An 18,280-nucleotide genomic window follows, 5' to 3' on the forward strand; every position below is an offset into this window, starting at 1 on the left:
TTTCAACAGCTGTAGTATTGGAAATGCCATTATTTACGTTCTCTCTCAGAGTAATTCTCGTTTTTAATTAAAAATCGCTAACTTTCGAGGCTACTGTATTATCACCAATCACGTGTGACGATGATCAATCATGTCAAAAATAAAACCAATCACAAATTTGTAGTTAACAGCTTTGTATTTGATTGATGTAAAAAAAAAAAACATTCACAACTTTACAAGATTTGTAGTTAATTCACTGACTGACGCGGCGGCTTTTGCTTTCGCTCTGTAACCTGCGCTATACGAAAACTAAATAAAGCCAATTCTGCTCGTCTTTTTCATGTTATTGTCAAAAACAAATCGACGGCAGTTTTCTATGGTCTATACTCTTCTAGACCATAAAATGACGCCATAAAATGTTCAAAACTTCGCAGTGAAACAACTCGCCTGCGGCTCGTGGTTTCACTTGAGTTTTAAACATTTTATGACGTCATTTTAAGGTCTATAAGAGTATGGACCATAGAAAACTGCCGTCGATTTGTTAAATCGCTCTTCCTTCGATTTCTCAATTACACACAAGCTACAAAGGAAAGATCAAAAGCAACACAGTCAATGGTTCTTTATTCAATGAAACTTTCGTTGTTCTTATTGATTGTCTAATAACGCAGTCGAACAAAATTTGCGAGCCAATAGTTATTAGCTCATGAGATTCAGTGACTTTAAGGTTTACTTGTACCAAAAAAACAATAGTCATTGTACAGTTGATTCCAACAAGATTTGAAAAGAGCACTTTATACAACACTTGCTAAAAATTTACACAACAAAGCAAGGAAAACTAACTTAAATATCAGGTTAAAACAGTCTGGACTCTTTTTAATCTTTATTACTTTATTTATTTAAGTTTTATTACTTTTATGTTTGTGCTCAAGCACTACACTGCAGCATTCAGTTCAATGGGTTGGACAGCCCTTGTCGCTGCAGTTCTTTTGCAAATCTCCTTAACCGCTTTCCTAAACTCTTGCATTCTTATGGCATATATCAGTGGATTGACTATAGAATTGGTATAGTATAACAACGTTAACGATTGTGTTATTGGAAAATTTGCTGCAGAAGGCGTTTCACTGGTTATGTCATTTCGACTAACTGCCAACCAAATAGATATGGGGAGAATTGTCAGGACAGAGACGACGGTAACTATGCTTAAGGTTACTGACAATTTCCTTTCTGAGGCAACTGCACTAAAATGCTGCGGAGGAAGGTTACTTTTGACTTTTATGGTAATAATAACACTAGAAACAGTTATGATAAGAAGGGTAAGAAAAGTGTAACATGCAAGTGCATACTGAATTAAAACTATCTCGAACACTTGAAGAACAGACATCATGGATGCCATAAGCAAAGTTATCATCCAGCTGCCAATAATAACTTTGAAGTAAAGCCATTTCTCAATTAACCAGTGCCTGAAGGGCAAAAGTGTGGCGTGTAACCGCTCTAAAGAAATTAACGAAAGATTAACTTGGGAAGCTAGTGGAAATATGAAACGCGAGGTTAGAGTGATGAATTTTTGCCAGCTGAAACCATTTCCAGGATCGAAATCTTGGCCCAATGTTTCCATCGGTCCCGACTCTGCTCCCACCAGTAAATCAGCCACAGTCAGGTTTATTATCAGATACGTAGTGCGCTTGCGTAAGTGGCGATTTCTTGCAAAAGTGATGAGAGTGCAAACGTTGATTATTGTTATCACAATAAATTCACTGGTAAAAACGTTTGACCAATCACTCTCCAACTTTGTTAAAGAAGGTTCTTTAGCAATGTCATTAACCATGCTTCAGCAAAACTTAAACTTTCCTTCTGCTTGTGTTCGATCGTTGCGAGCTAAGGAGAAGAAAGCATTAAAACGAGGTTATAGAAACGTTCACCTGTTTCGTACATTTCTCTTTTCATGATTCATGCTTTTGTTTTCCCAGTATTCAGTTTGTCTTATTGAAATATGACTCGCAGATGTTTTTTGAGACATGAAATATGTAGCAATGCCATAAAACAAATGGCTAGGTATAACATCTTTTAACTGAAAGATGAGAAGAGAAAGTATGGGGAAGGAGGTGCTTTCCTTTGGTATTTTGTCAGCGATGACATGTTTGTAGGAATAAAAAGATTGACACACTATCTTAACTTATTGGAAAAGTACAGTACCTTGTCTTAAAATATCATCAGCCAATTTATTTTCCCTCGTCACATTTCTACAAATAATCAGTTAAATGAACATACAGTGGAACCTCGATTTAACGAAGTCGCTGGGGACCGGTTAAATTTGTTCGTTAAATCGAGGGTTCGTTATATCGAAAACCTCGATATAACGAACTTGAGGGGAAACGACCAAAATGTTCGTTATATCGAGGTCATAGTTAATGATTGATTTGTAATACAGGTGACTTCTGTCAACCAGAAGTGGAAGTGACTGGCAAACGGAGAAAAAAGGGCATTGGACTAAAAATTCCGGCTACGTATTCGTTTCATCACAAGAAGCCTTCGAAAGTGAAGAAGTTTATAGAACTAATAAGAGACAAAGAAGATCGATAGAGCAGAAGTTAATTGATTTCGAAATACTATAGTGCCAATGTCTATGACAAATAATAAGCAGTTGACTGAAAGGTTGCTGTCTCTTTACCATAAGGATTAAAGGATTGCTGACTGTTGATCTGTTCAGCGTTTAACTTCTGTGACGTGTTGACATGATTGTAATTCGCTATATCGAGGTAGATTTTACGTTTGGGCTTCCAGATTATGTTCGTTATATCGAAGAATTCGTTATATCGAGGTTCGTTATATCGAGGTTCTATTCCATACATTTTACTGTAACTTTGGCCGGGACATAGAATATTGTTCGTTATATCGAGGACTTCGTTAAATAGAGGTGCGTTAAATCGAGGTTTCACTGTAATCGGTACGTTTACATAAGAAAGTGTTCAAAGTCCAAAAATGAATAAATGCGAGGGTCTTTGTTCTATTATCCGCAGTTGAAATATATGTTTCATATATTCATTTATTCATCCTCCAAGGGTTTTTCACGAACTCACAATATGACCAGCTCCCAGTTGGCTCGATAGCTCAGTTGGCAGAGCACTGCACCGGCATCGCAGAGGTCATGGGTTCGAATCCCGTTCAAGCCTGAATTTGTTTCAGGCTTTCTTTTCACAACTGCCTAAGCTGTGTCAATAACTGCGAGGTTCTTTCTTCTATTTAACCTGTTACCCGCAATATATGTTTCATATATTCATATTCAAATATGAAGTGTGTCACGTATATACGGTAAAATGTCTCCTCAGTAGGCTTCTATGGAACCCAATCTTTCTGAGCATTGTCGGGTGTTTTTATTCAAAAGATAAATTGCTTGAATTAACTGGACAACATCATTCGAGCCACACCAAACTTTCCCAAAATGTGCAGAGAGTGTCAAAATTATAAACAAGCAACTACTAAATTTGACAGGTGCTTAACTAAAGTTGTTTAAATATTGAGCTAAAACCATACGTTTGCCTTAGCTTTTGTCAACACTTTTGTCATTTAGCCATCTGCATTAATTATAATAAAAAGGAATATCGCCGCCACATAATTTGTTTTATTCCCTTGGTTGTTTTACATGCAGGAAAACAACTGACTTAGCTGATGAGATAAACGATTGCTTTTCTAAATATTATTCTTCGATCCCTTCTTTAAAATTTGTACTAAATGACCCAGCTTTCCACATCACCCTGTATCTCAATGGTTAGCGACCGACCATTATAGGGAACGTGATGGGTTTGACTCGCGTTGAGAAGGAAGATAATTGTTTGTTTCAATATCGTGACATGTATATTCCATAATTTGAGCAAAATCGTCACTTTTCGATTCGACAAGTCTTTGAACTGTTTATTCACGATATTTATATTTAAGTCGCCGCCTCAATAAATGGTCGTCTTATTACCACGAAATACTCAAGATTATGTATGCGACATAATTTCTGAGAGGTTTTTCATTAACATACATTTTATTTCTCTCTTTCTGTGTCAGTTACTTCGGCGGCTCCGCTTAGAGGATCACCACGAACTATTGCAGTTGCACCACTAAAAGCTGGTTGCTGTCCAGTATAAACCAGTTAAGATCAAGTTTGTTGACCATTTTCGAATCTCAGTGTGGCGTTGTTGGCGTCATCGTTTTCATCATGCATTCAAAGGGAGATAGACCAACAGATGAATAAAAACATAATTAACTACCAATTTAACTGGTATAAAACATAAAAATCCTCAGTCGGGTCTAAATTAGAACGCTTAAAGGCTGGTTTTCTCTAGTGACGGAGTTCAAATCAAGTGAAAATCAAACAATGGAGTCGTATGCACCTTTTTTCTATTACACTTGTGATTCGGCACGCGTAAACCGGATTGCATTGTCGGCAAGTAAAGATATGGATATATTACATCATGATAATATCAAAAATACTCAAAATACTAACTTTTACATAGAATTATACTCTATTGGCGATATCACAAATTTTCAAATTTTCAAATTTTCTCAACTCGCACCTCTGTCACCAGAACTCACAGTAGGCAGAAACAAACCGCTAGAATTTGAATTTATATCAAATATAAATTAGCTTTTATTCATTAGGAGAATATGAAGATCAAATTTTCATTAAGCGTAAATGTTGCCCGGGTGAATTTGTTTCTTCTAGCTTTTAGATGTACGTAAATTAATTTTGACAAAATGTAGCAACTTCTAGCCGAGGTAAGTTATTATTTTTCTGCAATTTGGCGATTGTCTTCAATGCTCATGACGTTAGTGAGATTTTGCCAGCAATAACATGTCACCTGTATGCCTTTGTCATTATATTTGGTAAAAGTAAGAATCTGATTGGTTGTCTAGTTTCTTAAAATGTTTATTTGCCTCGGGTACTTTCTTGTTTTCTCTAAAAATACACTTCCCTTTCTTAGTTTTTTTTCTAAATCTACAGCTCAGAGGTTAGCGACCGACCGAGGTTAGCGAAAAATCCTGGGTTTGATTCGTGTCGAAGAAGCAGATTCTTCTATGTTTCATAATCGTGATATTTCGACTACTACATCTTTCTTTATACTCCATTGTTTGAGCAAAGTCGCCACCTTTTTATTTGAAAAGTGTTTTTAATCACCGCTATTTATTCACGATATTTGTATTTAAAACGCTGCTCCACTAACAAGTTGTCTGTGATCATCTTTCTTACTAACATTAATCTTCGTGAACTTAAATTTCACTAGAATGTCAATAGAGAAACAGAAAATAATAACCTTATGCTTGGTTTTTCTTGATGTTTCAGTCTTGCCAAAATCCCACAGCATATTCACCAGGTAACGGCAAAACCCTTATTTTCCAAACGCCAAAACATTTCTACCAGAAACCATTCGACTTCTTGACCCGTTTACCTTAAAATTCTGTTACTCACCTCGTTTCTTGATAACGCAAATAGTGCAAATTTGGCTCCAAAACTGCCTTTAATTAGCGAGACTGCATCTTGCTATATACATGCTGCTAATTTGCATCAAATTAACTTTTCTTTAGATAAATGTTAGTCGACATGTTAAATTTTCAATGAGCGTAAATTTATCTGTCAACTCAAGGCTATTATTAAGAGTCATTGTCTGAGAAAACCAGGCAGAGGTGAAAGATGGGGGTCGGCCGATTTCCTTCAAACTTTCACCATTTAATGTCTGTCCGAAATGATAATGAATGATGCTATTTAGCAATTCTCTTGCTGTTGCGTTTCGTAGTTTGACCACCCCCCCTGGTTTTGACCCTTACTGACCCTGATGTCACGCAAAATATATGCAGAATTTGAAGCTCAATAAAATATATTTCGCGTCATTTCTGTGGACTCATATCAATTGCTTGTATTGTTTATCGTCTAAAAAACGTTGTTAAAGGAAAATATCCCGACTTAACATAAAACTTAATTTTTTATGGAATTTTGCAATTTCCTTGTGATCGCAAAAATGTCTTGGGCCAAATGTGAGGCAATTTCGAAACTGTTTTTCTCAGAGGTGCGGCGTTCCTTTCCAAACATTTCTTGATATTTTTTAAGCCAAACATCTGTTCTCCCAAAATCAGCAAACTCTAACTTGAGCCATTAAAATGCGTTTGCATGAGCCACGCTCGAAGTCAAAGATGACTCGGTATTTTTGCTAATAAAGTTCCACAGCGGGTTTTTCTCGGTTTTTCTTTATTTCATCTTCTTCTTTTTTGGATTTTTCTCTTTTGTTTTTGGATAAGCTCGATGAAACTATCCTAACTCTTCGAGGTAGAACTTCCCTGGAAGATTTAGTTGAGTGACGCTTTGGGCAGGAATTCGAATAACATCAAATTGGTGTTAGCTCACACTTGATTTGATTATGCGTGACATGTCACGGTATTTGACAATTGTCAAACGTGATCACAAACAGAACACATTTCCCACTTTTTTTTTTTACATTTGCATTTTAAACTTGGTAAAAATAAGCATTTCACTGAAACTATATTAAGTCTTGGAGTCAGTCTGTCGTTGATAATTGTTAATTAAAATAAAAACAGCATCAAATACCTGTGAAACTTGCCATGGTAAAAGAAGCTCCGGTATGTTCGTTACATAACAGACAATTGAAAGAACAACAAATCTTTCTTCTGTAATGCGTTGGGTTCCGCCATAAATCTGAAGTGCTCTGTCTGGTCTGTGGGTTCGCCTTGTGGCGCTAAAGGTGTTGGTTTGAAGATTTGTCCCTTGCTATCCTGTACACGAGATATTGAATCGCACTGGCTCGCCAGTCTTGGTTTGGGAAGAAAGCGTGGTGCGACGGGTTCAAAGATCTCCGAAGCCGATTTGATTCTCAACAGAGCAGGTAAATTTGATGTCCCTGAAGATGAGAAGAGACAGACATCACAAGAACCTTACAACAGACTGGACCGGTTGAAAACAGACTATGTGTTTCCACCCAAGTTATAAGGGACAACGAAAGGGTAAAACAGAAACCCGACGAGTAAATGGCAAGATGTCACAAGGCATTTTTGAGTTGCATAACGCTGTTGTTCCCATCGGTTCAGGTTCGTTTTATGTTAACTGACTGACTGCATACTAGACTCATTTAAAAAAAATATAAACAACATACCATTTACGGCCGTGGGAACCGAACGCGAAGTTTCGGACATTTGTTTTGTTTACATTTGTTCCGCAGAGTCGCATTATTAGTCGTATCACAGGACAACCAATCTTGACCTCCATGCTACACTATTGTATTTTAACAGCTTTTAGTTGGAATTTTGGAATAAAGGCGGTAAACATTCTGCCCCATTAAAGTGTTTCTCAATTATATATTAAATATTTCATTTTCATGAGAAGAAACTAGTTTTGTTTTACACCAAAAATCATGATTCCTTGTAAAAAAAAATATAATGTATTATTGGTATAAAATAAAACTAGTTTCTTCTGATGGATATGAAATATTTAATATATATTTGAGAGACACTTTAATGAGGTAGAATGTTGCCCGCTTTTATTCCAAATTCCAAGCTAAAGCTGCTTTTAAACGGCCGTCGATAAAATCCGGAACATGGAACATTCCGGAACATTCCGGAACACGAAAAAAAAATTAAGATACAAGAAAAATTAAAAATAAATTAAACAAAAATAAAGGAAAAAATGAAAAAAAAAGTGTGTATATTTATATAAAATGAAATTACATTGTATCCGAAAAAAATTCATATAAGAAGAAGTACTAAGTAGGTGGGACGGTAGTACAATGGGGCGTTAATTGTAACTGACCACACTGGATGAAGGTAAGAAACTTAAGGATGGTGCCTACTAATATCGAAGTATTTTTGTGCGGTTTATGACTATGCGGGAAAAGCAGATCTTAATTAGGAAGGCCTATTGAAATCCAAAACGAAAATCGGGGGTAGCCACGCATTTTTCAGAGATAATTAAGCAATAATATCTCAAGTTCTGCTTTCTCCGCATAGTTTTAAACCGCGCAAAAATATTCCTGTATTAGCAGGCACCACCCATAGGAAACCCGAGTGTCTTGAGCCCGGCGGGGGGGGGGGGGGGGGGGGTACTTGGGTTAAGTTTTGCTGGGTACGTGCCGCTGGCCTCTCAGAGCCCCTGCCCCATTATAGTCTATTTTGTGGCCAGTTATAGACCCCATCTTAGTCACTTTTTGGGAAAATGTAATTTTCGCGATCCCAACTAAGTCACTTTCTATTTATGCCTCTACTTTCAAGAACGGAATGTAATGCGAGGTGATTGTTACATTTAATAAACAACAACTTTCTGAACTTTTTAACCGAGACCATTTTGAATCCCTACTTAATAGAATTTTCTCACCCCAAAAATCCGAAAATGTGGGACCCCATTCTAGTAACTCTATTGAAAATGCGACCCCATTCTAGTCAATCCAGTCGTAAAAATGCGACCCCATCCAGCGGCACATCCCCATTAGCCTCTTATAAGGAAGTAACCCCCCCCCCCCCCCCCCGGGGTCTTGAGATGCGCAGAACGTATGCCCAGTAACAATAATGTCGTTCGAGAAACGGATCCAAGCTCCCGAACGACCAACAAAGGAGTACAAATACGGAACGTGAGGCCCTAGGCGAAGACGCGAGAAGCCCGGGAGGGTTTTGGTAAAAAGACTGCGCGAACGACTTTTAGTTCCACTCCGAACATCAGGAAATTGATTTTTTGGTCAGCCGAGCCAGAACTGTTCCTTTTCCGGTGTAGCGGATGATAAGCACGTGCTGCAAATGGCGGGAAAGTACTCGCGCCTTCATTCAGTGTGGTCAGTTACAACACCCCATTTATCGTAGGTACTTCATATTCCCTATTATAATAAGGGATACATAAGCATTGAAGTACATACCCCATCTACCCCATTTATACTACCGTCCCACCTACTCCGTACTTCTTTTTATATGATTCTTTTTCGGATACCATGTAATTTCATTTTATTTAATAAATATACACACTTTTTCTTATTTTTCCTTTATTTTTATTAATTTTTTTTTCTTGTTCCGCGTTGTTCCGGAATGTTCCGGGATGTTCCGGAATGTTCCATGTTCCTGGTTTCATCGACGGCCCTTTTAAACTGTATCAAAATACAATAGCTAGCATGGAGGTTAAGATTGGTTTTTCTGTTTAAGGCGGCATTGCGACTCCGCGGAACAAATGTAAACAAAACAAATGTCCGAAACTTCGCGTTCGGTTCCCACGGCCGTGAATGGTATGTTGTTTATATTTTTTAAATGAGTCTAGTATGCAGTCAGTCAGTTAACATAACACGAACCTGAACCGATGGGAACAACAGCGTCATGCAGCTCAAAAAAGCCTTGTGACATCTTGCCATTTACTCGTCGGGTTTTTGTATTTAATGCACTTACATTGTCCCTTACAACTTGGGTGGCGACTCATAGTCCGTTATCGGCCGGTCTAGTCTGTTGTAAGGTTCTTGTGATGTCTGGGGCAAACAGTCATTCCTACTTCTCATCTTCAGGGACATCAAATTTACCTGCTCTGTTGAGAATCAAATCGACTTCGGCGGAGATCTTTGAACCCGTCGTGCCACGCTTTCTTCCCAAACCAAGACTGACGAGCCAGTGCGATTCAATATCTCGTATACAGGATAGCAAGGGACAAATCTTCAAACCAACACCTTCAGCGCCACAAGGCGGATCCACAGACCAGAAAGAGCACAGAAGAAAGATTTGTTGTTCTTTCAATTGTCTGTTATGTAACGAACATACCGGAGGTTCTTTTACCGTGGCAAGTTTCACAGGTATTTGATGCTGTTTTTATTTCAATTAACAATTATCAACGACAGACTGACTCCAAGACTTAATATAGTTTCAGTGAAATGCTTGTTGTTACCAAGTTTAAAATGCAAATGTAAAAAAAAAGTGGGAAATGTGTTCTGTTTGTGATCACAGGTATTTGATGCTGTTTTTATTTCAATTAACAATTATCAACGACAGACTGACTCCAAGACTTAATATAGTTTCAGTGAAATGCTTGTTGTTACCAAGTTTAAAATGCAAATGTAAAAAAAAAGTGGGAAATGTGTTCTGTTTGTGATCACGTTTGACAATTGTCAAATACCGTGACATGTCACGCATAATCAAATCAAGTGTGAGCTAACACCAATTTGATGTTATTCGAATTCCTGCCCAAAGCGTCACTCAACTAAATCTTCCAGGGAAGTTCTACCTCGAAGAGTTAGGATAGTTTCATCGAGCTTATCCAAAAACAAAAGAGAAAAATCCAAAAAAGAAGAAGATGAAATAAAGAAAAACCGAGAAAAACCCGCTGTGGAACTTTATTAGCAAAAATACCGAGTCATCTTTGACTTCGAGCGTGGCTCATGCAAACGCATTTTAATGGCTCAAGTTAGAGTTTGCTGATTTTGGGAGAACAGATGTTTGGCTTAAAAAATATCAAGAAATGTTTGGAAAGGAACGCCGCACCTCTGAGAAAAACAGTTTCGAAATTGCCTCACATTTGGCTCAAGACATTTTTGCGATCACAAGGAAATTGCAAAATTCCATAAAAAATTAAGTTTTATGTTAAGTCGGGATATTTTCCTTTAACAACGTTTTTTAGACGATAAACAATACAAGCAATCGATATGAGTCCACAGAAATGACGCGAAATATATTTTATTGAGCTTCAAATTCTGCATATATTTTGCGTGACATCAGGGTCAGTAAGGGTCAAAACCAGGGGGGGGTGGTCAAACTACGAAACGCAACAGCAAGAGAATTGCTTAATAGCATCATTCATTATCATTTCGGACACACATTAAATGGTGAAAGTTTGAAGGAAATCGGCCGACCCCCATCTTTCACCTCTGCCTGGTTTTCTCAGACAATGACTCTTAACTGCTCCAATTTCCATCGCATTTGCATTTTTTTTTGGCAAGTCCAAGCTGTTGCAACCTGCGTGCAGACGTCCTGTGTTTCTTTCCCTTCAAGCAGACAAGAGATCTCTCATGCAATGCCGTTGTTAATCGTGTTTTAGTCAGCCCTTCTCTTGGATGCGGGAGGACATTGTCAGAATAAATTAATGATCGAACAAGCGAACGATCGGATGGATCGGACGGACGGACGGACGGACGAACGAAGGAACGAACAAACGGACGGATCAGACGGACGAAGGAACGAACAAAATATAAATCTAACTTATCAAGAAATCATGCAAAAACTTACACCCAAAATACAAGAGAATTACAATGGAAAATTGAAAAAGAAACTATATCATATGATATGTTACAATTTATACTTAAAATTGTAAGAGGAAAAACTAAAATGATCATGAACATTCGTTTCCTCTCAATGCATAGACGTAAGTGCCATCGACGTCAATAACTTAGCAAGTTGTTCCAATCATTTATCGTCCTCGGCCAGAAACTAAAATTATACGCGTCACATGATGCTTGAAGTGGAATAAACTTGAGGGGGTGGGGGGCGGGGGGCTGGGTGCGACGGGTATAAAGATAGCTCTGGTGCTGGACGTAATTTGGAACAGTCACTTCCGCTCGCAATGCTTGATTTGCACTATTTATAAAAATACCAACATGACGTACAGTCAATGATGTAAAACAAGGCCCAGAAGTCTGATCATTAAATTTTACAATAGCACTGCATAGAAGTCTGATCAAACGTCTGGATTTCCTTGAATTTTGCCTTCCTGGAAACTGCCGAGGAGAGAACATCATGCTATAAGTTAAGTTAATACTACTTGCTGTAGAAAAAAATATGTTAATTAAAATTTCCTCCATATGGTTCCAAACAATAATTTAGCGACCATTCAATATTACAAGTTCCCTGGCCTTTTGCTTTCCTGTGACGGTTAAGGCTTTGAAAAGGGTGGGGTGAAAATCACTTGCCTTCTAAGTTGAAAATCTGGTGGCCAATTTTACAACGTCTGCAAACTTTCGTTGGTTTTCATGAAAATTATAATTGGAGTCGACGGTATTGAAGTTACGTTAGAGTCGGTACTGCGTCATCTCAGAGCTTTTTTACTCTTGTTGATATGATGCAATTCGGTAATGACCTTACTACTTTACTAAATACACTTTGTTTTTTTTATAAGAACGTCTAATTTTGGAGCTGAGGTTGAACGTTCTTGTATTTTTTTGCGATTTGAGACTGAAAACGTTCTTAAGAGGTTCTTACATTACATGGTATACACTACATGTATTTCAGTTAATCAATGCGTAAGTGACCAGGAAACCTATCAAAGTGCATTGTCTGCTGAGATATGGTATCAAGAACTGCTGATTATGACAAACCGAGATGTGTGTCACCATTGTTAATGTTATACAAAACATGCCCTTAAGTATTTTGGTTAATCTACATTTGTTACCTTGGTTTTATACACAGATTAGCAAAACAAAAACGTTCTTAATCGACTCTCAGCCAGGGGAATGTTCTTAATACGTTCTTAAAATATTGGTTAATCTCAGCTTCGACGTTCTTATAAAAAGGTTCTTATAAGAAAAAAACAGAGTGTACATGTGAAATAAAAGGTGTCTTCTAACGGAGGTCCCGTTGATAACCATCAACTGGTTTTTGCTTCATTCTTAAAGGGCCAGTGTCACGTATTTGTAGTTTAAAATATTATAAAATGGACGCTGTAAGATATTTTAAACCGACGTTTCGGCAATGCTGCCTTCTTCAGGGTACAAAACTATACCGTTGAAAAGTTCGCTAAATTTGCTCGCATGCCCAAATTCATAAAAGCGCGCGTGCGTGCGACGCACGTGACAGCGCATGCCAGCGCGCGAGCAAGTAATAAACGAACAATTCACGCAAAACTAAAGTCCTGATTAATTCCACTAGGTCTAACAGTTCCATATTTGAAAATGAACCGTATCTCCTGCTTTTTCCGGTATTCTTGGTTAGCTAGGTCTGCCCTCAAAACCGCAACCTTCAGATCTTCAAGTGCGTGGTTGAAGATCTGAAGGTTTCGGTACGATTAGAGGGCAGGCCTAGCTCCCCCAACTTGAACGGGTTTTTCTTTTTTGCACGAGATCCTTAAGACACATTGTGATCCTTCTCTACCCTTACCCTATTTAAATGGCTTTTTTTTGGATACGGCTTTACCCTTTCCTCCTTTACTCGCATTCCAAAAAAAAAAAAAAAAAAATAGTGCTTCACAGAGTTACGTCAACAATCAATGTCATTTCTCATAATCACTATAGATTCAGCCTCAAACATTTATGTATTTAAGTATTTGCTTTAATGAAAAATACTGGACTCTAGTACAAGCCTTAAAAGCTGCAATAATGCAGAAATGTTTATTTAGCTGAACACTTCCAAAAGCTTTTTACTTCAGTCATTTAAAAAAGAAGACATTTGTCCACATCAGTTTGATGTAGAGACATTGTTCTACAAAGTAGCAATAAGAAATTATTTACAAAACAGTAAATACATTATATACAATCAAAGATTAAAAACAGACAGTATCTTCTTAACGACGACAAAAGAACGAAGGGCAAAAAATCCTGACCAAGCTTCTGGATTTCTTTCTTGCTGGAAACTGCTGAGAAGACAGCATATAAGTTAATGGTACTTACTGCAGTAAAGATTAATGAATTGAAATTCCCTCCATGTGGTTTCAAACAATAATTGGGCGAATATTGGATACCGTATTTATTCGATTAACCGCCCACCGTCGAATAAGCGCCCACCCCTCCTCCCAACAAAAAGCATTTCTGTACTGGCCCAGCGTGAAGTAAGAGGAGGGTCAGTTGTGTTCAAAAATTGGTTTTAGATACGATAGTCAATGAACTTTTACTTTGTTTTGTCTTGTTGAAGCGAAATAAACTTGTTATCCCTTGTTTTGTCACCCTTTCGCTTGCTGAAAATGTTTGGAAAATAATAAGCGCCCACCATTATGGGCCTAAAATTAAATAAACGCCCCCAGGGGCCCGTTTCTCGAAAGCCCCGGTAACTTACCGGGCCCGATAAGTGTCTTTGGTGATAAATGTTTCTTAACAGAAGTTAATTTTTGCTAGCTTTGAATACTAGATTTTAAAATCTTTTAATTCTACGAAAACATTGTCCAAGTACCATGTCTGTAATCACTGTGTAATCGGGGAAAACACATTTAAAAAATAAACTTATCGGGCCCGGTAAGTTACAAGGACTTTCGAGAAACGGGCCCGAGGGTGGTTAATCGAATAAATACGGTATTAAAAGTTCCGCTTTATTAAGGGTGTGGTAAAAGCACATGCATTACAACCTTTTTTAAATCTTGATGGCCAATTTTGCGATGTGTGTGAATTGATTTTAAGTTCACATTTTCAGTCGATTACTAATTACAATCGACGGTATTAAAGTTACGTAGCAGTCGTACTCTGGGTTTTTTTGCCCTTGTTGATATGCTACACTTCGTACTGACTTACATCTAGTACATCTTATGATGTTAATTCAGTAAGCCTTCCCTAAAATGCTCCATCTTTAAATAAACCGCAGAAGCATGGGTTTACGAAACTAGAAATTTTCTTGTGAGTTATTGTCGAGAAGGCTTGATCGAGTTAATGTTAAAGAAAGACTGCGCTACACTTGGCGTAGAATTTACATTTGTTTCACTCTTACAAACAACGTTCTACAGAGATTGGGCAGGGCGAGCTGTTGTCTTGTATTTATGATCTTAGTTGTTTACGTTCGCTGTTTGACTTTGACATAGCTAAAATATTTCTGGATGAATGGGTGTACTCTCAATACTCACTTCAAGTTCGACGCGAGCTAGAGCTTCGCTTTGTTCGATGAGTTCACTGTAAAAAAGAAAACACAAAACATTATCTCTCAGTCACAAGAGGTTTTTGATTGTGTTTCAAAGCAGTTACAAAATCTCTCTTTGAAAAGCTTTTAGTAATCTATAGAGCTTTTACAACGATCTTGATTCTATAGTAAAAATTACAATGTGATACACCAAACCAATCAGAAAACAGACATCCAATCCTGCGTGAATGGCCAGCGGTTGATCGTTTGCTCATGCGCATTAATGACATGTGCATGGTGCTGTAATCTACAGAGTTTCTTTGTCTGTTTATTAATTTACAAAAACAGACCACTTTCCGTTTCAATTTTCATCTGCAGTCAACACATTGCTATCTCGATTTACTACTTAAACCTTACTGTACTTAGTCTAGCGTCCAAAAAATGGTCGATGCTCATTATCTAGCAAATAAAGAAGCCTCGACTGTGCTCTGTTCTATTGTAAAGCACTCAGGAAGCGGCTAATGCACGAAAGAAGTGTAGGGGGAAAGAAGAGACGTAGTCGAGTAAGAGTAAGGGTTCCGTTGAAAATCATAGGGACGTTAGTAGTATTGTTCGTAATTTTACATGTTTGAAAATCTCTGTTTCTACTTGGCTGTGTTTTAGTCGCTAACTTCTTCGGAAACGCCACTTTCAATCACCGTGTTATTTGTATTGTTACACTGAGGATGGTCTATATCCATTGAAGCTAAGAGCTCGTTTTCGTTTTCTAGGTTATATAAGACGTCTGGATAGTTAATTAAACAAAAAAAAAAACAAAAAAAACGAGAGAGCAGTCCAGGCATTTCACAAACGGGCTGAGGCGTGACACCGTTGCTCTGTACATCTGTACTCTGATCAAGTACCCTGTTTCAACCAATTAGCGCTCGCGTTATATCGAGTTTACACACAAGACTATATTCTCTAAATTGCTAAACTTACTTTCGTTTCTTGGCAAGTTCCTCGTTGGCCTGAAAAAGAAAACACAATAGTCAGACTAGTGACCTTGACAGGCCAGGAGTAATCATAACTTGAGCGTGCACGTTTCATAATGACGAGTTCAAGGTAATCGAAAAGGAACATATTAAGGACAGAGTTAATACGACCATGGACTAGCTGGGGAACAGGCTCCCAAGTGGGGTCTAGGGCAAAGACAAAAATCGAGCTCGGCTCCGCTCGCCCGGCTCGCCGATTCGGCTAGCTAAACCCCACTTGGGAGCCTGTTCACAGGCTACCGTGGACCTGCCTCAAAGCTAGGGCTTTTGTGTTTATTTCAAGTGTTTCGGTTTTGTTTTGGTAAGGAATAACTTCAGGAAACGGAGAAGAGCTTTCCCCTATGCGACAAACCATGGTTGCATATATGACATCATCCTTCCCTTCTCTCACCCCTCGCCTGCCTCACCATTTTAGAGTCAAAGACGTGGTTTAAACAGCAACGAGATTTGTTCAATAGCATTTAAAGTTAAAGAAAAGGTTTAAACAGCAGCGAGATTTGTTCAATAGCATTTAGAGTCAAAGAATAGCTTATAAGAACAACGAGATATGTTCAATAGCATTTAGAGTCAAAGAATCTACTCAAACAGCAGCGAGGTTTGTTCAATAGCATTCAGAGTCAAAAATAGCTTCAAACAGCATCAATTCTTTTCTTCCTCACCTGTTTTCGCCATACGGCAAATTCCTCGGCTTTCCTCTGGCCCTCTCTAAATTGTAAAAAACATAGTCTGTATAAATGTATGAATAATAAGAAGCTATTATAGTATTCGGTTCGAATCCTCAACAATTATTTTCAGTTGGCGCAGGAATGTTCAACATGATTGCAAAGTTGTGATTCTATGGAAAGCTTATTACTATGGTTACCTTTTAAGCTCCTCAATTTCGTCCTCAAACGACTGCGGAAACAAACAAACAAACAAACAAAATAAACAAGAGATTATTCATAAGGAGAAAACTTTCGAAGACTTGTTGATATGGCTTCCTTGTAGAGTGGTTCTTGTGCGCAGAGAGATTTACCCTAGAGTTATTTCAATTTTCTCCCTTGTTAAATTACTTTCACATTTCTTCCTTTCTCACGGTACACTATTTCGTGTTTCTTGAACTTTCTACCGCGTCTGTTCTCTGTGCCCCTCAGACGAGAATGACGGACCTCTTAGCAGACGTATCGTTTTTATTTTATCAATCTATGCTGTTTCTTATTTTTATTTTATTTTAGGGAGCTCACTAAAATACAAGCTAAGACTACTATTACTAACGTTACATATAACAGCAGTGAGAACTAATGTCACTTCGCTTCTCGCTCATTCCATGGTTTGAAGATTGCATTAAAAAATCAAGAAAATCGATCCTTTTAAACTTTTTTGGTTGGAAACAAAAAAGAGCTCTCTTCGCGATAACAAAGGTGCCTTCGTTCAAATACAAAAAAAACATTGTTAGTTCTATCGCGGATCGCAGATCGCAGATCGCAGATCGCAAACAATCGCAATTGATCGCAGACGATCGCAGAAGTAGTTTCCATATGATCGCAGACGATCGCAGACCTTATTGCGATCTGCGATCTGCGATCCGCGATCATATGGAAACCAGCCTTTAGATAGAACATGGTTCTATCTACTGCGATCGTCTGCGATCACGATCGCAGGATCGTAGACGATCGCAGACCTTATTGCTATCTGCGATCCGCGATCATATGGAAACCAGCCTTAACCGCTGTCGAGGTAACAAAAAAACAAAATATGTAATAGTTTGAATACCTTTCCTATGCCGTCAATCTTTTCTGACATGTCTCTCATTTCGCTATAAAGACAAACACAATATTTAAGTTGATCTTGCACTTAACACGAAGAGATAGAAAGAAAGAGGAATTAAACTTTTTTCTTTTCTCTCATTTACCTTTTCAATTGCTCTCTGAGTTCCTTCAAGCAGGATGTAGAAAAAAACAACAATGTTTAGAATGATCCTCAAATCATGTACCAAAGTTTTCATGTTAGCTTAATTTTCACAGTAGCAGACAAAAAAACAAAACAACGTTTTAAAGTTGAACAACAAGGAATTTGTGAGATGGTTCTACTTGAACACTCCAAATGTTAAATATAGGGGGAGAGGATATGATCAACGCAATAGGTTGATTTTGTTTATTTATAGTTCTTGGTTTTAGGAAAAATGGCATGGAAGGAAGGTACACACTGCAATTTAAACTAATTGGAATGGGCATAAACAAATCTTGTTTTCTTTTTCTTTCTTTTTCTTTTTCTTTTTCTTTTATCTTTTTTTTGGCAAAATATTAATTTGGATAATAGATCTTACTTCAAAATGGCTACTTTTTAAATATTCTTTTGTTGGAATTCAAATTAGCTCTTCTTACCTCGTTCTTAAGCTCCAAAATCAAAAGAATGTTTTACCTTGAACGAGGCAAAAAGGGCTAATTTGAATGCAAACAAAAGAATATTAAAATGGAAGCCATTTTGGAATAAGGCTCATGACAAATTAGAGTTAGAAGTGATTACAGGTAACTGGCGTT

The 18,280-nt window shown here is 37.7% G+C and overlaps 2 protein-coding genes across 2 annotated transcripts in view; both read right to left on the minus strand.

The window, feature by feature from the left end:
• Window positions 1-18,280, minus strand: part of LOC146466340 (uncharacterized) — a 119,739-nt gene that overhangs the window by 93,910 nt on the left and 7,549 nt on the right. The gene's annotated exons all lie outside the window — the stretch shown is intronic.
• Window positions 13,149-18,280, minus strand: part of LOC146466343 (uncharacterized) — a 165,959-nt gene continuing 160,827 nt past the window's right edge. Inside the window, exons 8-14 of the mRNA XM_085127463.1 lie at window positions 17,653-17,675; window positions 17,514-17,556; window positions 16,624-16,655; window positions 16,421-16,466; window positions 15,709-15,737; window positions 14,738-14,783; window positions 13,149-13,546 (exon numbers count right to left, since the gene is read on the minus strand). Coding sequence (XP_084983589.1) covers window positions 13,475-13,546; window positions 14,738-14,783; window positions 15,709-15,737; window positions 16,421-16,466; window positions 16,624-16,655; window positions 17,514-17,556; window positions 17,653-17,675 — 291 coding nt within the window. The 3' untranslated portion in view covers window positions 13,149-13,474. The remainder of the gene's footprint in view (window positions 13,547-14,737; window positions 14,784-15,708; window positions 15,738-16,420; window positions 16,467-16,623; window positions 16,656-17,513; window positions 17,557-17,652; window positions 17,676-18,280) is intronic.

This window comes from Pavona decussata, unplaced genomic scaffold (genome assembly GCF_977016875.1).
Source record: "Pavona decussata unplaced genomic scaffold, jaPavDecu1.1 SCAFFOLD_145, whole genome shotgun sequence".
Lineage (NCBI taxonomy): Eukaryota > Metazoa > Cnidaria > Anthozoa > Scleractinia > Agariciidae > Pavona > Pavona decussata.